This window comes from Salmo salar, chromosome 09 (genome assembly GCF_965601325.2).
Source record: "Salmo salar chromosome 09, fSalSal1, whole genome shotgun sequence".
NCBI classification, from domain to species: domain Eukaryota; kingdom Metazoa; phylum Chordata; class Actinopteri; order Salmoniformes; family Salmonidae; genus Salmo; species Salmo salar.
Window position 1 is genome coordinate 31,113,034 of NC_138299.1, and position 24,212 is coordinate 31,137,245.

Here is a 24,212-nt window from a genome sequence, read left to right on the forward strand (position 1 = left end):
TGACTCCAGAGGGCCCCAGATCTGTGACTGTGTGGCCCCAGGCGGAGGAGCATTAGCTGGGCTATTTCTCCTCCTATCTGGGGGCTGGCAATGGAGGAAGCGAGGGGGACATTGGCTGTAATGACAAGGAGGGCTATGGCAGTCAGCCGCAGCTCCCTCCGTCCTCCTCACAGTAATAAAATCACTGTTAGATCCTCTATATCGCAGCCATCAGATGGGGGAATAAACCGATTACCCTGCACTTCAGGGCGCACATAGATTTCTGTAATCATAGTCTGTAAAACTCGTCAAATTCAATTATGTGATGTTTTTTCTCTCCCTCTCTTTCTTTCTCTCTGCTCTGTTCTCTCTCCCATTGCCCTGTGGTGCAGAATAAAGCAGGTAGCTGTACGAACACTACCAGTTAGAATCACTGATATTGGGTCCGTTTCTGCTGCCCCATATTTTCATCAAAATTCAATTTGATCATTCTTGGGCTGTGAGATGAGCGATGTGGAGCCCTGGGATTCTTGTAGTCGCTGGTCTGTTGACTGATGCTAGTCGTGTCTGATCTGGGGTTATTTCAAAGGGCTGGAGAAGTGTTGTGTCAAAACCCCTGACCTCCACATAAAGGCCCACACTGTGATATGTACAGCTGTTTATGATCATTTTAAATGAACCATATACACATTGTTTCTTGAATAATATCAGTTATGCATGCATCGGATGCTGCAGTGGATGGGCAAAATTGTCAGGATATATTGAATGTAATGTGTATTCTCCCGTTCTAACTGGGTTGATGATCGTGTCCATATTGGCTCTCTGTTTTTTTAGTGGGGCCAGACTGGCAGATTGGCTCTCTGTTTGGTAGTGGGGCCTGACTGGCAGATTGGCTCTCTGTTAGGTAGTGGGGCCTGACTGGCAGATTGGCTCTCTGTTTGGTAGTGGGGCCTGACTGGCAGATTGGCTCTCTGTTAGGTAGTGGGGCCTGACTGGCAGATTGGCTCTCTGTTTGGTAGTGGGGCCTGACTGGCAGATTGGCTCTCTGTTTGGTAGTGGGGCCTGACTGGCAGATTGCAGAGCTGCGTTGAAGCAGTGTAGAGGGACAGTTATTGAAACATGTCCTCACTCTTTCTCTCTGTAGCTATGCTATGCTCTGCTCTCGTCTCACATTAGAACAGTAGGCTCTTCCGGGCTCTCCACATTCTTACTGTGTTTTCTTTTTGAAGATGCCAGCAATGCAACACCCCACAGAGGACTGTTAGGTTCCAATAATAGAAATTGATGTGAAGGGGGAATGAGCAAGTGTACAATTTTAAAAAACGAGGGGGGGGGGGGGGATGTGTGTGACATCCTGTAGGTGTCAGTTTGATCCCCTAGCTAGGTGTACACCTCTCCCCTCTCATTTGCAGTTGTAATTACCAGGGCGCCATACTGTTTTCAATTGTGGCGTGTTTAAAAAAGGAAATGCTATTTGACTCACTGGGCACAAAAGCCTGATATGTGCTCTCTGTACAGTACATTCATATTGTCTGCTTTATCTCCTCCTTTCCTGTCATCCTTGTCCTCATCCATGTCATTGTGTGTGAGCTCTGAAGTGTACAGGTTGATGTTGGGCCTGGGTTCTCTCTGTGAGCTCTGAAGTGTACAGGTTGATGTTGGGCCTGGGTTCTCTCTGTGAGCTCTGACTGAAGTGCACAGGTTGATGTTGGGCCTGTGTTCTCTGTGAGCTCTGACTGAAGTGCACAGGTCAATGTTGGGCCTGTGTTCTCTCTGTGAGCTCTGACTGAAGTGCACAGGGAGGGAGGGAAGGAGGGAGGTTGGGCACATGGAAAGGAGAAAAGCCATACATTTGGAGGCTATCAGCAGCAGTATGTTCTGTGTGCTGAATTAACACGACGCCAGGGAACTGTTCCTGTAGCTCACCATGGTCCCCTTCACACAGACAGACAGACACTATCCAACACACACACACAGACAGACACCATCCAACACACACACACATTGAGACACACAGCCTCCGCCACACACGCAAACACACACCCTCCACCACCCATAATGTGCTAACAAGCTCGTTTCTGGTGTCTCTTCACTGGCAATTTGTCCTCTTTCCTCCGAGAGCCGGGAGTTGAGCACAGTGACAATGAAAAGCTTGGTGGGGGGGGCAGGAGCATTTTCTCTTTTTCCCTTTCATCCACAGGGAAAATTAGTTTCTGGTAATACACAAAAGGCCCCTCTCCTTCCCCCTCTCTCCTCTCTACTGCTCCTATCCCCACTCGAGAGGCTGTAAGGCTGGAGAGAGAAACCTAAAGACACTTTTCTTCTTTAACAAGCTGTTAAAAGAAATACACATCAAAAATTCAATTCCAGTATATTAGCAGACGGAGCTGAGGCCAGGGCCTATTTGATGGTTGAAAAAATATTTTTTTTTCCTTCACCTCGTTTTTTTTTTACGGATGCACAAAAGAGCATCTCAAGTCAACAGTGCGACGGGATTAGTTGTCGTGCTGACAGGGTGGCATTAGCAACGCATCACGCAGGGCAGGGACAGGGGGAGAGCGAGAACAAGATGGAAAAGAAAGGATAAGGAGGCTGAAATGATGATTACCATTAAATAACACAGCAGTGGAGCTGCTCCTCACTTCTCCTCTCCAAGCTGATGTCAGACACAGCTGCCCTGGTCTGACCAGACGTGTCTGTTGACCTACCTAGAGGGCCGCCAAACACAGCACCTCACACAGTGACTTACATGTGTGCAGTGAATAAGGCTGATATACAGTACTGATACTGTACACCTATCGGTCCATAAGAAACACTGCCAGGCTCTGTTATTGGGTTGGAACCTCACACAGTAACATGGGTGTAGTGAAAGGCTGAGATACTGATATCAAGACTCAGACGTATGTTCTTGTGAGATGTTTGAATTAAATGGAACAGGTAAATGGTAGAAAACCTGTTGGCTTGATGAGGCACTCATTGACTCTAACTCCGTCTCCAACATCCATCAAGAGAGGTGATTGGTTATTGATGTTGTTTTCCTCCCAGTGTTTGTGCCCTGGTGTCAGTGTGACATGTTGTCTCTCTGTGTGGAGGCGTGTGGGGCGTCTTTTTTCTCTGCAAGTGGCATGAAATGGGAGAGGTTTTAAGGAGTCTGCTCTGGTGCCTGCTGACAGACGTTCATTAACTTGATCATTATTACTGTGACACACACACACAGTTACTGTCTCACACAACACACACACTCTCTGCTTCTCACAGCCATCACCCTGTCTGAGCAGCATTTCTGGTAGCTCTAACAGCGAGCAGGAAGTGGGGTGCTGGGAAACAGGAAAGGGCAGGCGGCAGATCCACTGGAGTGCTGTTCTCCCCCTGCTGTGCAGCCTCTTACACTTCCTTGTGTGTGAGAAAGAGTCTGTTTGGCTGTTGTTCCTCGTGTCAGCTCACGCCAAGCAGCTCCTCACCCCTAGATACACAGCGCACAGGGCTGCTCCCAAAATATCCACTCCCCTTTCTCTCTCTCCATTGCTTTCTCTCGCTTTCTCCTATACTCTCTCTGTCTGCTTCTCTGTCCCTCTCTCTCTCCGCTTCTCTCCTCTCTGCCTGCCGTATTCATGTGGAAAACCCATATGCAACATCCCAACTCTAATCCAATCCAATCCATTAACAGAATACCATCATTTTTACTTAACTGGATAATAGAGACAGTAAAAAGGCCACTGTTGCCAAATGTCATGATATTCAAAAGCCAATGATAGGTTCCTAATACACTTTTGATATTATGGGTCGGACGGAGATGGTTGTGTGTCTTTCGTCTCTTTTTACCTAGGAGCGCCTAATGGCAGTGGATAGTTGTCATTATGGCCTGAGAGTCTCTGATTAGGGAGACTTATTTGGTTGACAGAGGAAAGAGAGAGACGGGGGGTGTAATAGATGAGAGGCTGAGATTTGATCTAGACTGTAGAGTAGGTAGGTGGGTACAGTGCTGCACCAGGTAATGCCGTCCCAAAGGGCGTTGTTTTTTCCTCCGAGTCTCTAATTTCTATTAGATTTTTTTATCTCCATTTGAGAGAGGTCCTGTGATCCTTATGTGTTCTGTCTCTCATGCTGAATGACCTTTGACCCTTGACCTTTGGCCCAGCTACGAGGAGAGAGCGCGTTACCTGGAGACCATCGTACATCACCACCTGGAGCCAACCACCTTCGAGGACTATGCAGCAAGGGTCTTTTGCCCCGCCCCCTACCACCACCTCCCGTCAGACCCAGGTAAGATCACTGTATACTCAGTCTGTCTGTTTCTAGCCATTCACAGCCAGTCCATCTCACATCTCTCATATACTGCAGTCCAGAGAGGCACCATCACACTCCACTGGACAGTTCTCAGTTCTGGACCAGCTTTACAAACAAAGCATGTCCACAATGGGGCAATGGTTTTGGAGAGCAAAAACTACTAGGATTTAACTAGGATTTCTTGCCATATCTGTAGTGCAATTTTGTAGCATTAGTTGGCACTAATTGGGAAATTATCCCTAAGTTTCTCCAAGTTCTTCAGTGTTTTAGTTAGGAGGTGTTGGCCTCTAAAATCTCCTTCCCTTGCCATAATAACCTTAACCACACTAGTTGCCATAATAACCTTAACCACACTAGTTGCCATAATAACCTTAACCACACTAGTTGCCATAATAACCTTAACCACACTAGTTGCCATAATAACCTTAGCCACACTAGTTGCCATAATAACCTTAGCCACACTAGTTGCCATAATAACCTTAACCACACTAGTTGCCATAATAACCTTAACCACACTAGTTGCCATAATAACCTTAACCACACTAGTTGCCATAATAACCTTAACCACACTAGTTGCCATAATAACCTTAACCACACTAGTTGCCATAATAACCTTAACCACACTAGTTGCCATAATAACCTTAACAACGCTACTTGCTATAATAACCTTAACCACGCTACTTGCTATAATAACCTTAACCACGCTACTTGCTATAATAACCTTAACCATGCTACTTGTCATAATAACCTTAGCCATGCTACTTGCCATAATAACCTTAGCCACGCTACTTGCCATAATAACCTTAGCCACGCTACTTGCCATAATAACCTTAACCACGCTACTTGCCATAATAACCTTAACCACGCTACTTGCCATAATAACCTTAACCACGCTACTTGCCATAATAACCTTAGCCACGCTACTTGCCATAATAACCTTAGCCACGCTACTTGCCATAATAACCTTAACCACGCTACTTGCCATAATAACCTTAAACGCACTAGTTCTGTCTTCTATACACTTCCACAGTATTTTTTAAGTATTGTAAAATACACGCTGAATACAGTGTTTCCCCTAGATAGAACAGTTAGCCACGTGTCTCCCCCTCTCTCTCCTGGGGTGATAAGTGCTCTGCCAGGCCCAGGGCATTTTTGGTCTTCCCATGGTCTCACATCACATTGATTCTCTCTCCAGCCTCATTGTCTCTGCTCAGTGGCTACAGACTACAGTACACGCATGCAGAAAATGAAAGGGTCACCCAGCCAGAAGACTAGTCAACCTAATCTTTAAGGTGATTACTATACTGGGACACAGAACTGTTCTCTCTCTGTTCTCATATTTGTAATGTTAGTCACAGGTGGAAGATGATGTGTGCTCATAAAGCAGTAAATTACAGTAAGAGAATAAAATAAATACACTTAAAAATATACCCAGTACCAGGAAAAGGTCAGGACACACCTACTCATTCCAGTTTTTCTGTATTTTTACTATTTTCTACATTGTAGAATAATAGTGAAGACATCAAAACTATGAAATAACACACATGGAATCATGTAGTAACCAAAAAAGTGTTAAACAAATTAAAATATATTTTAAGTTCATTTGTGGAATTTCTTTCCTTCTTAACCTGTTGGGTCTAGGGGGCAGCATTTGCACGTCTGGATAAAAAAAATGTACCCGATTTAATCTGGTTACTAATCCTACCCAGTAACTAGAATATGCATATACTTATTATATATGGATAGAAAACACTCTAAAGTTTCCAAAACTGTTTGAATGGTGTCTGTGAGTATAACAGAACTCATTTGGCAGGCAAAACCCTGAGACATTTTCTGACAGGAAGTGGATACCTGATGTGTTGTATTGACTTTAAAGCTATCCCATTGAAAGACACAGGGGTTTAGGAATATTTTGGCACTTCCTATTGCTTCCACTAGATGTCACCAGCCTTTACAAAGTGTTTTGAGTCTTCTGGAGGGAGATCTGACCGAACAAGAGCCATGGAACGGTGATGTCCCATTAGACACCTGGCGCGCTACTTCATGTTGGGTACCCTCGTTCCAATACGTTATAAAAGGCTATGCATTCGTCCACCTTGAATATTATTCATGTTCTGGTTAAAAAAGGCCCTAATGATTTATGCTATACAACGTTTGACATGTTTGAACGAACGGAAATATATTTTTTCCCCTCGTTCATGACGAGAAGTCCGGCTGGCTTACATCATGTGCTAACGAGACGGAGATTTTTGGACATAAATGATGAGCTTTTTTGAACAAAACTACATTCGTTATGGACCTGTGATACCTGGAAGTGACATCTGATGAAGAGAATCAAAGGTAATGGATTATTTACATAGTATTTTCGATTTTAGATCTCCCCAACATGACGTCTAGTCTGTATCGCAACGCGTATTTTTCTGGGCACAGTGCTCAGATTATTGCAAAGTGTGATTTCCCAGTAAGGTTATTTTTAAATCTGGCAAGTTGATTGCGTTCAAAAGATGTAAATCTATAATTCTTTAAATGACAATATAATATTTTAACAATGTTTTCTAATTTTAATTATTTAATTTCTGACGCTGACTTGACTGCCGGTTATTGGAGGGAAACGATTTCCTCAACATCAATGCCATAGTAAAACGCTGTTTTTGTATATAAATATGAACTTGATAGAACTAAAAATGCATGCATTGTCTAACATAATGTCCTAGGAGTGTCATCTGATGGAGATTGTAAAAGGTTAGTGTATCATTTTAGCTGGTTTTATGGTTTTGGTGACCCTGTCTTTGACTTGACAAAACATTACACACAACTCTTGTAAATGTACTGTCCTAACATACTCTAAATTTATGCTTTCGCCGTAAAACCTTTTTGAAATCGTAAAACGTGGTTAGATTAAGGAGATGTTTATCTTTCAAATGGTGTAACATAGTTGTATTTTTGAAAAATTTGAATTTTGACATTTATTTGGATTCAAATTTGCCGCTCTTGAAATGCACCTGCTGTTGATGGAGTGCACCACAGGTGGCACGCTAGCGTCCCACCTAGCCCCAAGAGGTTAATGAGTTTGAGCCAATCAGTTGTGTTGTGTTGTGACAAGGTAGGGGTGGTATACAGAAGGTAGCCCTATTTGGTAAAAGACCAAGTCCATATTATGGCAAGAACAGCTCAAATAAGCAAAGAGAAACAACAGTCCATCATTACTTTAAGACATGAAGGTCAGTCAATCTGGACATTTTCAAAAAATGTGAATGTTTCTTCAAGTGCAGTTGCAAAAACCATCAAGCGCTATGATGAAACTAGCTCTCATGAGGACCGCCACAGGAAAGGAAGACCCAGAGTTACTTCTGCTGTAGAGGATAAGTTAGTTACCGGCCTCAGAAATTGCAGCTGAAATAAATGCTTCACAGAGTTCAAGTAACAGACACATCTCAACATCAACTGTTCAGAGGAGACTGCGTGAACCAGGCCTTCATGGTCGAATTGCTGCAAAGAAACCACTACAAAAGAACACCAATATGAAGAAGAGTTGAGATTTTTGGTTCCAACCGCCATGTCTTTGTGAGACGCAGAGTAGGTGAACGGATGATCTTTGCATGTGTGGTTCCCACCGTGAAGCATGGAGGAGGTGTTATGGTGTGTGGGTGCTTTACTGGTGACACTGTCTGTGATTTATTTATAATTCAAGGCACACTTAACCAGCATGGCTACCACAGCATTCTGCAGCGATATGCCATCCCATCTGGTTGGCGCTTAGTGGGACTATCATTTGTTTTTCAACAGGACAATGACCCAACACACCTCCAGGCTGTGTAAGGGCTATTTGACAAAGAAGGAGAGTGATGGAGTGCTGCAACAGATGACCTGGCCTCCAAAATGTATGTACTTCTGTCCTTGTGCTGTAATTGTCTATTGGTGTTCTGTATTATGTCATGCTTTTGCAACAGCTAATGGGGATCCTAATAAAATTCCAAAAATACCAAATACCACAATCACCCGACCTCAACCCAATTGAGATGGTTTGGGATGAGTTGGACCGCAGAGTGAATGAAAAGCAGGAATAAGTGCTCAGCATATGTGGGAACTCCTTCAAGACTGTTGGAAAAGCATTCCTCATGAAGCTGGTTGAGAGAATGTCAAAAGTGTGCAAAGCTGTCAAGGCAAAGGGTGGCTACTTTGAAGAATCTAAAATATATTTTGATTTGTTTAACATAACTTTTTTGTTACTACATGATCCCATATGTGTTATTTCATAGTTTATTCTACAATGTAGAAAACAGTCAAAGTAAAGAAAAACCCTTGAATGAATAGGTGTCTTCAAACTTTTGACTGATACTGTATATATCTACAAATATTTGGAATCTGTACATTTATTGCACTGTACCCAATGATTTATGAAAACTTACTTGACATGTTGATGTCCTCATTATGGTTTTACAGGCGGGTTTAATACGTTTTATGTACACACTTTATTAGAATACTTATGAAATGTGCATTGTTATATTTGGTAACACGTGTTTTATTTTCCCTCGACTCCAACCCCATGCGATGCATTGAACGGATGTGGGTGGAGCAATGTCTCCATAAAAGTGCAAATTAAAAATACTCACAAAAGCTCTGACGAAGGCCTTGAGGCCGATATGTAAAGCTTAATAAGTGTGTGCGGGTTTCTTCTTTTTTCTCATGTTATTCAGCTGTTACCATGCACCTGCAACAAAGATAGCTCAGATGTGCGAGTGCCTTTTTGAATTTTGAATCTGTCCATCAGACGTTGCTTTTCGACAGTTTGAATTTGCGACCCTTTGATTTCTAAAAAGATGCGTGCCTGTTCTTTTCTCCACATAATGAGAAAAATACCTGATATTATTATGGTAATGTAGTCATGTAATTATAGTAGCACTGACCTGTGCTTTACCAAACTTTAGTTCTCCTAGTACAGAATGAAATGATTAGTGTTCTTCAGCCCCAAAACCTTGTTAAGATGAATTATTGCCCGTGTTGATAACACCAGTCCACCACGGACTCTCTGCTCCTCCAAACCGCAAATGATCATATTTCTGTTATGCTTCTTTTTTGTTGTTATTTTCATTTTATTTCTTTTTTTGCCATTTTAATTTTAATAGAATTTTATTTTTTGTTTTATTTTCCTTTGTCTTATGTTTCCCCCTGTAGATCATAATCTATCACTTGTGTAAATCTAAAGGTAAGACTCCTGGAAACCCCACAGCTAACAAACTGAGGCTGCCTCTGCTGCCGCTTCCTTCTGATTGACTTGTAACAATGTTATGACCACTCTACTTCTCACGATACCTCTCTGTGTGTCACTGTATGTCTCTCTCTCTCCACTGACCAAATCTGCTTCTCACTTTTTCCCTGTTTCTTGTATCTGCTCCATCATGTTGTCAGTTGGACGTCTATCTAACATTAACGTGAACCTCAGTCCTTGCGTGCTTCCACTATAGCAGGCCGGACAGGCCCAAGCCTTTTCACTAACACTCTAGATGATTTGGTTTGTTCTAACCAGAATCTTCCTCTGTGTGTTCCTGAGCACTAACTTATTGTAACACGGGTTCTTTACCTCCTTGGTGTGTTCAGTACATCTGGAATGTTCAGTATATTTTTTTTGTCAGTTAAGTCTTTTATGAGTCCAGTCAGAGCACAGTACAGTTGCACTCTGTATTCATGGATGGCATAGACACACACAAGGTATGTAACTATAGATGATAACTATGGCCCTGAAGATCAATATTTAAAGTAACAGTGTAAATGTCGGTAAGTAAGTGGAATCATTGCATTAATGTGCCAGTCAGCATTTGTGCACGAAGGTGTGTGTGTGCGTCTGCGTTTGTGTGTAACCGGACTGTTAAGTGTGTGTGTGTGTGTGTGTGTGTGTGTGTGTGTGTGTGTGTGTGTGTGTGTGTGTGTGTGTGTGTGTGTGTGTGTGTGTGTGTGTGTGTGTGTGTGTGTGTGTGAGAGACCTGACTGTGTATTGAGTGTGTATGATGATGTGTTTAGATGGTGCTTCCGTCTGTTCTGTGCGCATCTTCTATTGATTCCCTCTTAGCCTTGTCACTGCTCACACCTCTTATCTCTTCTCTCCTTTTCTCTCTCCTGTTGTCTTTGTCTTCTTTTTGCTTTTTTCCAATCGTTTCCTTGCTCGCTCTACCCCGCTGTACCGCTCCTTCCCTGCCTAATCCTTCATTTCTTCCTCCTCTCTCCTGTCCCATTTTCCTTCTTCTGCGCTACTGACCTCCTTTATCCTGTTGTATCCTCTTCTTCCTCTCCTCCCCTCCCATTTCCTCCTCTCTACTCCCCTCCATTACCCTCCCCTCTCCCCCTCTTCTTCTTCCTCTCCTCTACTCCCCTCCATTACCCTCCCCTCTCCCCCTCTTCTTCTTCTTCCTCTCCTCCCCTCCCATTTCCTCCTCTCCTCTACTCCCCTCCATTACCCTCCCCTCTCCCCCTCTTCTTCTTCTTCCTCTCCTCCCCTCCCATTTCCTCCTCTCCTCTACTCCCCTCCATTACCCTCCCCTCTCCCCCTCTTCTTCTTCCTCTCCTCCCCTCCCATTTCCTCCTCTCCTCTACTCCCCTCCATTACCCTCCCCTCTCCCCCTCTTCTTCTTCTTCCTCTCCTCCCCTCCCATTTCCTCCTCTCCTCTACTCCCCTCCATTACCCTCCCCTCTCCCCTCTTCTTCTTCCTCTCCTCCCCTCCCATTTCCTCCTCTCTACTCCCCTCCATTACCCTCCCCTCTCCCCCTCTTCTTCTTCCTCTCCTCCCCTCCCATTTCCTCCTCTCCTCTACTCCCCTCCATTACCCTCCCCTCTCCTACTCTTCTTTTTCCTCTCTTCTCCTCCTCCTCTCCTCCCATTTCCTCTACTCCCCTCTTTTTCTTCTTCTCTCCTCCCCTCTTCTCCCCTTTCCTCTCTTCCCCTCCCCTCTCTTTCTCTCCTCCCCTTTCTCTCACCTGTGGCTTTGTGGCTTGTCACCTTTCCTACCAAAGAGAGCTTGATATTTCAGCTCCTTCCCAAAACTCCACTAGAAAACATTGGGCTCAGCAAGGTAAAGGGCAAAGACTTGAAACGGAAGGTCTTTCACGCTAGCTGTGAATGGTATGCTAAAACATTAACACGGCAAAGTACCTTTTTTCTCTCTGTTCCTTCTTACCCTGTTTCCTCCTCCTTTAGTTTCCTGTTTTATTATTCTCTGACGTTCTAGATTTCTGTTGTGTTTTATAGTACCACCACCATCATACCTTTTGGGATTAGTTGTTTAGATTTATTTCATGAACATTGATGCCTCGATACGTTACAGCTAAAGAAAGCTACCCATAACTATACTAAAATGTGTCAACATTTATTATAATACAATTACTTTCAGAGAGATGCAACACCTTTACCACTGCAGTACAAATCAAAGTGCATGTACTGACCTTCCCCTCCCCTTCCATAAAGACTAATATGAGCTGGGGACTAACCTCAGGAAGGCAGGTTGTAGACTGGAGGAGTAGGACCCAGTCTGTCTGTAGGGGGTGGGGTGGGGGGGCAGCAGCTAGCCCTGCCTTCTACATTACTGTTTTACCATTGACTGTCACAGTAGTGGGCTACAGGCAACGGGGGGGGGGCTCTAACGCCTGTGCTCTCCTTCCCTTTCCCCCCCTCCCTCCTTCCACAGGCTCATGCCTCGAGAGTCAGCAGGGAGAAAGTCCAGCAGCAGCGCTTCTAGACGGGGCCGACCAGTTAGCCTTGCCAATGTCCCCTCATACTAGCAAGAGCCGTATGTCCATGAAGCTCCGACGCTCCTCCGGCTCGGCCAACAAGACCTGATCGGACTTTCCCTCCGCTGACCCTCCACGCCACACCCAGCGAGAGTTCACAGCCTTCAGACGAAGAGACTGACTCTCTCTCTCTCTGTACCGTACAGCTAGGACTGCACTACACTGCAACTACCAGCCTTTACCTGCTAACAGCGATGCATTGCATGTTATGTACTCCAACTACATGGACATGGACACACCTGCCCTGCATGGTCAGACTCCGCATCTCCCCTACTGTACAACCCTTCCAAGATGCAGGATTAGGCCCTTGAACAGATCCGGGCCTAGGTCCCCCAGGACTGAGCTTGTGCTAGCAAAGCTCCAACAGAATTAACATGTCTCTTGGGCAAGGTATTCTAACTATGCTCACCACCGCAAACTTTGCACTCCAGAGAAATGTGGAAAGAGAGCAAAATATAATGTATTTAGATATAGATAGATATATTTAAGAAGCAGCATCGGTTCTGTTGTGTACAGAAAGCGTAAAGGCAACATGACAGATGTGTATTTTCAATGTGATTAGGATTGTTGATGGTTGAAATCACTTGATATTTGACTGAGATGAGGAGCTAGAGTGTTATCTCTGCTGTGGTTGTAGCTGTTGTTGTCCCTGAGCAGAGTGATCCATATCTAGTATCCCATCCCCCTGGCTTTCCAGGCCTCTGACCCACTAGGAAAGTGATTGTAAGAACTTGAGTTTGTAAGAAAGAACAAAGAAACACAAAGTAAGGAAAATCGTATTTTTCATATTTGGTCACTGTGTCCACCATGAGACATTTATATATTTGTACTATACTCTGTATATAGAGAAGAGTTGCCACTTTCGTTATGCTTGGACTGAAGCAATGTTGGCTAGTGTTTGATGATAAGGAGATACACGTTTTGAGGTTGAAATAAGTTTGTCTATAGAGTTGTAAGATGGAAATTGTTTGGTTGATGTGAAGCATTTCTTGTTACATTTTGTTTGGATTTTCACACTAAACTGTGGAACTGATTGACATTCTGAGTGTAATATTCACTACTGTTTGCCTTTTTAGGGGTCACATAACATTTTTATTATGATTGTAAATTTGGTTTTCACCTGATAAAGAACGTTGCAGATTAGGTTGTTTTGTTCATATACAATGTGTTGTATTGAACCACCCCTTTTTTTCCACTCATGATGAATATATTATATGTAAGGGATGAACGCAAACGTTATGTATGTTACCTTGGAAATAATGGATCCAGGGAAATGTACAGAACGTCAGCGTCTATCCCACTCATACCACAGTTGCCAAAGAAAACAATACTAAAGCACACGTTTACCTGTAGAAATAACATGGTTTTGTTTTATATTTTTACAAGTTAATTTATACTTTCTCATCTTGTGGTTGCCAGAGACGCGACCCAGTCGTTCGTTCGATTAGTACTATATCTCGTTACTGTAGTTCGATCACTATGCAGGCTGGCAACGTTCTTCTCTCGTCATGTAGCATAGCTAGTTCATCCCGTGATTGCACATGTGGGACTATTTGACAGCACGGTTTGTAGGCTAAAAAAGCTAAGGTTTAGCTATATATTTAATGGCTTAAAAATACATATTTAATCTATATAAAGGCAGTGTGCATATATATTTCCTTTGAAGTTATTGGATTGTTTCCAACACCAGAAAATAATTCAGATGTGCAAGTGCTTTTTTCCATTTTTCAATATTATAATGGCATCAAAAAACGAATCAATATGAAACGTTTTTTTATAGAAACACCAAGACAGCCTAAATAAAAAAAATTAAGATTAAAATAATGCAATAAGTTGTTTTGATGTCAGGGGTTAACCAGCTTGTTAGGTTCTTCGGAGCTAGCTGTCTTGCCAGCTACTTGTTAAAATTTAATTGGATGCTGCCGTTAATGGTGAAATGGGACATCTTCAAGCCGCGGGGCAAGCCGAATGACTCACTCGCTTGGTACCATTTCCATCTGTTTGTATTGTTGTTGTTACTGCTGCTTGTGGTGGGGCTTTGTGGGCTCTCTACCTCGGATGAGAGGAGGTGATTCCACCGCTTCCTCTCTGTCACAGAAGGCGCCCAGTAGCTCCTCAAACTGCTCTCGCACCTGTGCCTGGTTACACTTATAATTTGTATGTACACCAGATCGGCATTTGATAGCAGCTCCACGGCTGTGCTCCGGAGGCTGTGGTTCTGGTAGCGCATTGACAACCCGGCCTATTCGCTGAGACACGGTAACAGGTTGCCGAGGTAGTGTACCCCCATCGACTCTTAGAGTAGCCTACCAAATGTCCTTCTTTGTTCAACTTGTGGGGACCGCCGTGGGTGGCGGTAAAGGGATGTAGCGTCCGGGGGACACTTGGAGAGGTATGTTTTCAAACTTGCCCGTGGGCGGTTTGGGTTGCCGGGCAAAGTAAATATTAACCCTTTGTGGTTCTCCTCATTCGGCTCGTTCACCTGTTGGTGGTTTTTCGTCTCTGCATTGTGGAAGAGACGGAGGTGGCCGACTCCACTACATCCTCGTCCGTCTTAACCTGGAAAGAGGAAGGTCTCAGGTCTCGATTTCCCTCTCGCCCCACGCTTAGCGAGATACAGCTGGATATCCAGCCAGACCTTCCTCACCAGACCTGTAGCTGTGTCGGGGGAAACCGCAGGGGACTCTCGTAGCAGCTGGAGGTCAGCAGTCGATATGGTGCTGACGACTTTCCCCGATCTCCTATACCTCTTCACAAGGGACTTGAAGACGTCCTTGCTTGTTTTGAAGCTGTCATTGGTCATGATGTTGTGCCGCATTGCACGATTTATCCCGGCTACACAAAATTAGATACCGAGTACTCCTGTCCATTTGTTGCGCTGACAGAATCAAAAAAGGCACGAAGGATATTGTTTAGCTCTTCTGGCCGGTAGCTGTCAAATGTCCTTATTCTCCTTGAGCCAATCATTTTCTGTTTTAACTGCCCATTTTATTGTTTTTCGCATTAATTGTTTTTCTTCATGTCGCTCCACTTCAATTTTGGTGAGCGTCACGTCCGTAACTGTCGGCTCTCTGTGCGTTTTCTTTTTTTATTGATAAAGGGACTTTATTTCCACCATTCGGGCTTAGGACAACTGTTCGACTTTATAAAAAAATTAAATGTCATAATTCCTCCATCTTTTCTCCATGTTTTAGGCTTGTAACTAGGTGTAGGCTAATCTTTGTAAAGTAGCTACTTTGTTTCACTGTCAGTTGTAAATATGTTGGCTCTTGTTACTAGTCTAGGTCCCGTGATGTTTTCATTCATAAATGTGTAGTGATTTAGAATGTAATAAGGCGCATATTGTGTCATGATTGCAAGGTGTCCGATATCTTTTCCAACTGTCCCATTATCTGCTTTAATGCCCATTCTAGTATGCCCTTCTAGCCAATCATATCTGAGTATTCAACAATGCTGTGGTATAAATATAGTGTTGAGGACAATACCTGAACTATGTACATATTTGAATATAGCTGCCAAAAAATACCAAACCTATATTACCCTTACGTCACGTAGACCAACAGTTGAAGGTGTGATCAAATCTGCTTATTTCATATGAGAGGTCTGCTGCGTTGGACCTTTTCACAAAGCTTTCCTGCTGAAGTTGGCCAATACAAATAAAGCTGTACTGTAGCTTTATCCACAGCTAGAACAAAGTCATTTCTGTTACGGTTCAGTGTCTGTTTGTGCAACAACACAAATTAAGATGGAAAGACAAGAGCATCAAGCAGGTCTTCACTCCAGTTCCCAACTCTGTGTCCATCTATAAGACACACTAGCACAGAGCAAACCCTGCATTTAAAATGTTTGTATCATTATTTGCTTTCAGCTACAGGTTCTCTACCAGAGAGGAAAGGGACTGTAAATGCCTGTTTTGGACCTTTCGGTTGAACTGTTATATCTTTTAAAAACTGCTACCGTGTCTTAAGGTCAAATCCACGTTATTTTTGTGTTATGTTTGAATATATGAGTGAGGTCAGTTCCGATTTATTTTATTTTTATTTATTTTTTTAAATGGCAGAGGATGAGAACTAAAAACTTGCCAGAGAGAGCGAGAAAATCGTGCTGCATCCTTACTTGAGGCTGAGGAGATTGGATGAGATTGGTTAGCTCTCTCCCTGCACTCAGAAGTGACTGAAACCTGTGCATACTGTAAAGTGAGTTTATACTGTATGTTACTACTGACCAAATGCTGCATGATGCCAGTACTAATTGCATGTGTTGATATAACAGCTACACAACACACACACACACACACACAATTAAAATAGTATTGTCAAACTTGTAGTATCTACACATTTGTAATGGTTGTTCCAGGAGGAGAGTGGCTGTGGAATGGAATTTGACAATAAAACATTCTTACCACCAGCTTGTTCTTTGAACATCTATGCGACAATATTTGGATTGGGGGGTATACCGGGGTATTTGGAAACAGCCACGGGGTTGTTTTTCAATACCATCAATACCTTTCAAACTACACTGCTCAAAAAAATAAAGGGAACACTTAAACAACACAATGTAACTCCAATTCAATCACACTTCTGTGAAATCAAACTGTCCACTTAGGAAGCAACACTGATTGACAATACATTTCACATGCTGTTGTGCAAATGGAATAGACAACAGGTGGAAATTATAGGCAATTAGCAAGACACCCCCAATAAAGGAGTGGTTCTGCAGGTGGTGACCACAGACCACTTCTCAGTTCCTATGCTTCCTGGCTGATGTTTTGGTCACTTTTGAATGCTGGCGGTGCTTTCACTCTAGTGGTAGCATGAGACGGAGTCTACAACCCACACGAGTGGCTCAGGTAGTGCAGCTCATCCAGGATGGCAGATCAATGCGAGCTGTGGCAAGAAGGTTTGCTGTGTCTGTCAGCGTAGTGTCCAGAGCATGGAGGCACTACCAGGAGACAGGCCAGTACATCAGGAGACGTGGAGGAGGCCGTAGGAGGGCAACAACCCAGCAGCAGGACCGCTACCTCCGCCTTTGTGCAAGGAGGAGCAGGAGAAGCACTGCCAGAGCCCTGAAAAATGACCTCCAGCAGGCCACAAATGTGCATGTGTCTGCTCAAACGGTCAGAAACAGACTCCATGAGGGTGGTATGAGGGCCCGACGTCCACAGGTGGGGGTTGTGCTTACAGCCCAACACTGTGCAGGACGTTTGGCATTTGCCAGAGAACACCAAGATTGGCAAATGCGCCACTGGCGCCCTGTGCTCTTCACAGATGAAAGCAGGTTCACACTGAGCACGTAACAGACGTGACAGAGTCTGGAGACGCCGTGGAGAACATTCTGCTGCCTGCAACATCCTCCAGCATGACCGGTTTGGCGGTGGGTCAGTCATGGTGTGGGGTGGCATTTCTTTGGGGGGCCGCACAGCCCTCCATGTGCTCGCCAGAGGTAGCCTGACTGCCATTAGGTACCGAGATGAGATCCTCAGACCCCTTGTGAGACCATATGCTGGTGCGGTTGGCCCTGGGTTCCTCCTAATGCAAGACAATGCTAGACCTCATGTGGCTGGAGTGTGTCAGCAGTTCCTGCAAGAGGAAGGCATTGATGCTATGGACTGGCCCGCCCGTTCCCCAGACCTGAATCCAATTGAGCACATCTGGGACATCATGTCTCGCTCCATCCACCAATGCCACGTTGCACCACAGACTGTCCAGGAGTTGGCGGATGCTTTAGTCCAGGTCTGGGAGGAGATCCCTCAGGAGACCATCCGCCACCTCATCAGGAGCATGCCCAGGCGTTGTAGGGAGGTCATACAGGCACGCGGAGGCCACACACACTACTGAGCCTCATTTTGACTTGTTTTAAGGACATTACATCAAAGTTGGATCAGCCTGTAGTGTGGTTTTCCACTTTCATTTTGAGTGTGACTCCAAATCCAGACCTCCATGGGTTGATAAATTGGATTTCCATTGATTATTTTTGTGTGATTTTGTTGTCAGCACATTCAACTATGTAAAGAAAAAAGTATTTAATAAGATTATTTATTTCATTCAGATCTAGGATGTGTTGTTTAAGTGTTCCCTTTATTTTTTTGAGCAGTGTATTTATTTGAAGTTGTTCAATCAATTTTAATACTGTATTTGTAGCAAATGTTTAAGTAAATACCTGCAGTCAACTTGCGCAATATGTTAGGAGATAAAGTAGAAAGCGTTCTTAATTTCACCGGTCACATTTTACATTATGAAGCTTACAGTAGTTCCCCAGAACCGTTGCGCCAGTAACGTTTGTTTGTCAATAACACCAGGGGAGAAAGCAGGAGCAGGTGAGTCGAGCTGTGTATTTGTTTTAACTTGCTAGTTAGCTAAGTAAGTGACTAAATTAATAATAATAATATCATATAGTGGTAGCTTTTTGCCTTGTTTGAGAAGTCAAAGCACTTTGGATGAGTTATCTGTACAGCTGCCACTGCCATCTTGATTTCCTTGTGTTATTTTCTCCTCAGTTAAGGCTTCATTTAGACTGCTCCTCCACCCTCTTCTCCAAGCCCTAGCTTCTTCAGACTCCATATAGACACAGCATGTACACATGCTGCTCCAGATCCAGTTCTGTTCTTCCTTCAGACAAGCATGCATCCAAACTTTGTTCATTTGCACAATGTCTCTCATTCACATTTTCTTGTAAATATCCAAACTCACCAAAAAGGAAATTCGGTAGCTACTACCTATATATGTATAACTTTCTGAGCTGGATTGCCTGTCTTTGCAATTAGTTTACTTTCATTTGCACTCGTAAGCCTATTTACCTAGCAGTCTCTATGGAAATTCCTCTATTACTTGTGCTAATTTTGTTAGCATTCTGGTAATGATGCCCAACGGGGGTTTTTTTCCTACTTTTTAGCGCCCCATTGTGTATTAAACCGATAATACCGTAAATCCCGGGATTAGAGAAGAACAGTATGATGATATGAAAATCTGGATACTGCCCAATCCTAGACAATATCGTAAAATACTGTATAGTGGCCATCACTGGTATGCACATAGACTTGTGTTTATTGACAATCAATGTAAATGTTGTTCACTACATATCAAAATACAACATCATAATTGTAACACAATCATCATCATGAAGGCATTTTTTTTAGCAAGTGCATTTCAGAGAATAAATATATATATATATATATATATATATATATATATATATATATATATATATTTTTTTTTTTTTTTTTTTACTCAAACAGTTTTATACTCTAACAGGTAAACTTGATTTTCTGTATGAAAATACATATTGATAGCCTTGCTGGTTTAGAAATAAATTCCACATCTATACTGAACAAGCACATTCAATTTCCATAGGAACTACATTAAGATAAAGGCAGTGAGGTCTGATACTCTTGTAATATTCACAGGGTCACCCTCTCATTTTCATTACATGCTTAAAATGACAGCTCTAAAATATTTGAAACTTTTGATATGCCCATTTTTACTGTTAAATGTTTTAACAATCATAACACTGTAAATCAATCAATAATGTACATTAGTGAATATAGGCCAAAAGCACGTGTTACAATGTGGCTCTATTCAGCTATTAGTGTGCTGTAATCTGTCATTGCAAAAAAAACGTTCTCTTCTCATGAAAATAGAAAATGCTAGTATTGTTTTTGACCTGATCAGGTAGTATAATAAGTTACAGTACAACCACACATGTAGTAAAAATAACACATTCATACTTTCATAGGTATTTAATTCATCCACTTGTTTTTCAAGGGTTTCAGCATTTCAGTAAGTCTGTAGCCTAGACCAGGGTTTTCCAAACTCGGTCCTGCCCCCCCCCCCCCCCCACATTTTGTATTTTGCCCTAGCACTACACAGCTGATTCAAATAACCAACTCATCATGTTTTGATTATTTGAATCAGCTGTGTAGTGCTAGGGCAAAAAAACAAAACGTGACCCCAGGACTGAGTTTGGGAAACCCTGGCCTAGACTTGCCTACATCAGCCTAGACTAGGCTACTAGCAGTCGGGTCTGACTGCCATCGGTAGAAGCATCACCTGCCGCATCTCTGTGGGGTGAGACTTGTTGGTATGCCTGGTAAGCCCGGGAGAACTGAAGAAGGTAGATGGGCAGTGCTTACAGGTGAATATCTGTTGGTCTCCCAGTGTGAGGTCTGGTCTTATTAATTCTGGTCTTACCAAGTCTGGTCTACCCGCAATCTTCCCTGGATTCATCAGAATGTCATCTCTCATTGCATGCCAAACTCTGTGCTTGTCCCAAATTTCAGTGGATGGGAAATGGACACCGCACAAGTGACAGGGAAACGTGATTTGCCCACTCTCTATCTGGTTATAGGTCGAGGCTTTGATTGTCTCATGCGCCGCAAGATGTTTCCTCAGATAGGCTTGTCTTCGGAACTTCTTGCTGCAATAGTGACATTCGTAAATCTCCTCTACTGTCCCGGAGGTCTTTAAGAAGGAAGAGGTGGGCAGTGCTACGTCGGTAGTCTCCGGACAATGCATTATGCCTGGGCTGTCACCCGCTCTGATGTGCAGGTCCATACTTTTATCTGGGTCCCGGTAGCGCGGATCGAAGGGCGGCGGGCTCTCCTGTGCCCTCATGCGCAGCTGCTCTTGTCTGTGGGAGCTGTCCACGGTGACGGCCCGCTGACACGAGGAGCTGTCCAGAGAGACGTGGTGCTGATTGTTAACTCTCAACTCGCTCGCGTTCTCTTTCCCTTCCACGAAAGTCCTCTCATGCAGCCGTGCCTCCGGCTGTGACTTTTTGGCGCTCTGTGCCTCTCTGTGGTTTACCGGACGAGGCTTATGCCACCTACGATGAGAGGCCAGGTTGGCAGGACAGCTGAAAACTTTGTCGCACTCGGGACAGCGGTACTCTACGCGCACAATTCTGGAGCACTTGTGTTGTGCGAGAGAGAACGGGTCATTGTATTCCTCCTTGCAGAGCTGGCAGATGAATTCTCCCAGCGGTTTCTTATTAGCAGAAGATGCTGTAGCTGCTTTAAATTCGGGGGTCTCCTTCTTAATTCTCAGCCCAAGCACGGGTGAGGTGGAGATTTCGTCCTCGAAGCTGAGTTTCCGGATTACTTTAGGCTTTTTGGCTGCTGGCTTGATCTTGCGCTCCTGCTCCATGTACGTGCGTTTCATAGCATGATGGAAAGACTGGTAGAGGTGCACAGGTGGGTCGAATTTCATATCAGAGTGTCCAACGGGCGCGTGATTTAGAAGAAGTCTCTGTATTGAAGACACGGGCGTGCTCATTGCGTACGGCTCTGTCACTGTTGGTGAACTCATACACCGGTCAAGGGACGATTTTTCCACTACAGCGCCAACTGGTTTTATCGGGCTATAGGAGAGGTCAGCCCGCCCCGGAGATCCGTCGTGGTCCGGCTCAGTGCGGGGATGGTGTGGTGGGTATTTCCCAAAGTCCTCTCTAATCTCCACATTGTCTGCGCTCTCTGGCAGCTGCGCCTGGTCCGCTTCAGCCGGGGCACAGGTCCATGGTTCTTCAAATGTACCGTCCTCGGATAACGGCACAATTGGGCACGCAATTGGCACACCGGTTGGCCTCTCCGGTGCATTCACAGGCAGGTCCGCTTTTGGCATTAAATTGTCGTCGTTACGCGTTCTGTAAGAAGCCGCTGAGCCGCGTTTGCTCCTCTTCACTAAAAATCCTCTGGGCATCTTTACGCCGGAATGGAACGGTTCCCGAGTCCACTTTGAAGTGAAGGAGCGCTCGCGGTCCCTTTCAGATGAAAGGCGCACGGGCGAGGTGACTGCTGACAGGAGAGAGGGACGGAGGACTCTGTCACATCAATGAGCTTGCATTGTTTTTTTATCTTTGGTGTCGCCTTCAGTTTTTTTTGTAAAGTCAGTTTGTGGCCAAGCCCTGTCCAATCAGCACCGACAGTGGGGAGGTGGGGTGACGCGCGAGCGTTAATGAGGCTATCCAGTAATATTACTAATGTCGAGTTAATTATTATAAGTCGCTCACACACTTTACATGTTCTCCTTTATAGCCGATCGTTAGACTACATCTAGCCTAGTGCTTCAGGATTTGCAAAATTGGATCAGATGTCATAAAACGTGTCATTATCCATCCATATTACATTGACTTATGTATCACAAAAAAACACTGACCGTGCAATTAAGATATGGTTCGTGATTTTTCAATACGTTTTCTCTGTGATACTGAGTTGCGTAAACTCTCGTAGACTGTTTCTGCAAATGAAATGACTGTCATTTAGGAATACGATGTGTTTAATAAACTAGCAAAAGCACATTGACCTCCAGGTTAGGATACATACCCTTATTGATAGGCTACAGAATTTGATCAAATATTGTTGAAAATGGCAAGATAAGTAATTTCCCATAACACTTTTGCTTAATCCTAATAATGCCATTGAATATGAATATGCTATAAATACAACAGTTATATGTCATTATTCTAAAGCATGTTTATTAAGAGCAGATTGACTCCTAGTGCAGGCAAAGTTGCGAAGTGCAACTCGTAATTAATGAATTATTTGTATCCCTACACGCATAACCTTTCTGAGAATCCTTTATTCGGATTTTAATTATCCTTCTGTTGTTAAGCAGGATTCTTTTGGCGTTCTGTTCTGTTGGCATGTCGCGTAATTTATCATTTATGAGAAGAAAGCTGTTGCCTTAATCTGTCCATTTGATGCACTTTACCTTCTCTCTCATTTGTTTTGTGGGGCTGCAAGCTGTGCGCGCAGTAATGAATGTTAACCGCTCGATTAAAGCTGTTTAATTTGAGAGGCAGCTCTTCTATTCAACCACCAATTAGTCTCCATGTAACCTGTGTCGACAATGTTTCACCAATAGAATAGGCTTACGAAGGCTCCCCTTGAGTATGACGTCTCCTTATAAGAAATCTTCCTTTTTTACAATTTGGATTTTTTTTTAACAACTTTGTCAATTCAACTGGTTACAGTGACTCGGATGGGTAAACTAAGGACCCATAATCTAGCGCACATTATCTACAAGAAAACACAAATGTGGTCTCTCCGCACCTCCGATGTGTAGCTTAAATCTAACTTAACTGAATCCTATGAATTCAAAACAATTTGTTTTCATTAGTCCAGGTTTTATAAAAAATATCCCCTTATCCGAATAATATGGCTAGGCAGTGGCGATTTTAGCATGCAAATATTTGTGGGGCAAACTAAAAAAAAAATGTTTTTAAATGCATGTCAGCAAAGCCATTACACAACAATACATACAATACATGCTACTACGCAAAGTCTTCCCAGAGCCACCAGAGCCACCAGTCATGTCCTACCCTAAATGACAAATTAGTCCACAACTGTCTTCCTGGTGACTCTCAAAACTTGACCAGACCACAAACCCAAGGGCTCTTTTAAATACAACCAGTGCAACCATTGCAGAAATATTCCACAGAAAAAGTATTTTGTTGAAAGCGCTTCTAAAATTGAGTATTAAGTCAAGCATTTGTAATGTCCACAGTGCAAGGTGTTCTACATTGGACGGACAAAGAAACGTCTTGAAGACTGCTTAGCGGAACTCAAGATCTCCATTCCAGTAGGCCATGAAGACTATCCCATGGCAAGGCACTACAAGTTCTTACATCATGGCAACCCTGCCTCCCTACAAGCTATGGGTATTGATCATGTTCCGGCCTCACAATTAGAAAAGGGGGCCGTCTTAAACAGCTAATCCAAAGGGAAAGTTTTGGGATTTACAAACCACAGGCCACTAAGTACCCTGGTTTAAATGAAGATATGGATTTCTCACCCTTCCTGTAGGGTCGTGATAGGTCCGTTTGCTGTCATCTAGTGGACATTTTGCTCTATTGCCCTCAGCTATGTTCAGACTGTTATTGTCCATGTTTGCTGTGTTCCAGTGTACTATGGAATAGATGGCTCTCCTATTCTTGGCACTTTGCCCAGTCATATTTAAGGTTAGAACTACCGTGAAGGACTGAAATCCTGCAGCGCCCGCAAGGTCCCCCTGCTCAAGAATACATATACAAGCCTGTCTGAAGTTTGCCAATGAACATCTGAATGACTCAGAGGACAACTGGTGAAAGTGTTGTGGTCAGATGAGACCAAAATGGAGCTCTTTGGCATCAACTCAACTCGCCGTGTTTGGAGGAGGAGGAATGCTGCCTATGAC

At 43.7% G+C, this 24,212-nt stretch overlaps 2 protein-coding genes across 16 annotated transcripts in view; one reads left to right on the forward strand and one right to left on the reverse strand.

Annotated features, from left to right (window-relative positions):
- LOC106611173 (ral GTPase-activating protein subunit alpha-1) overlaps positions 1–16,452 on the forward strand; it is a 128,657-nt gene extending 112,205 nt beyond the window's left edge. For 7 of the 15 annotated variants that reach the window (XM_082955711.1, XM_082955715.1, XM_082955712.1 and 4 more), the window contains 2 exons: positions 4,118–4,242; positions 11,943–16,452. In XM_082955711.1, coding sequence (XP_082811837.1) covers positions 4,118–4,242; positions 11,943–12,094 — 277 coding nt within the window. In that variant the 3' untranslated portion in view covers positions 12,095–16,452. Of the gene's footprint in view, positions 1–4,117; positions 4,243–5,461; positions 5,559–8,052; positions 8,148–9,441; positions 10,589–11,271; positions 11,551–11,942 lie in introns of those variants that run through there. The other 8 variants (XM_082955716.1, XM_082955724.1, XR_014378742.1 and 5 more) reach the window with 7 other exon arrangements.
- Positions 16,453–19,958: 3,506 nt separating this feature from the next.
- On the reverse strand, positions 19,959–21,869 carry LOC106611217 (insulinoma-associated protein 2-like). The gene has a single exon (XM_014211194.3). It carries the CDS (start codon positions 21,735–21,737, stop codon positions 20,052–20,054), a length of 1,686 nt encoding a protein of 561 aa, XP_014066669.2. The 5' UTR covers positions 21,738–21,869; the 3' UTR covers positions 19,959–20,051.
- Between the last annotated feature and the right edge of the window lie 2,343 nt (positions 21,870–24,212).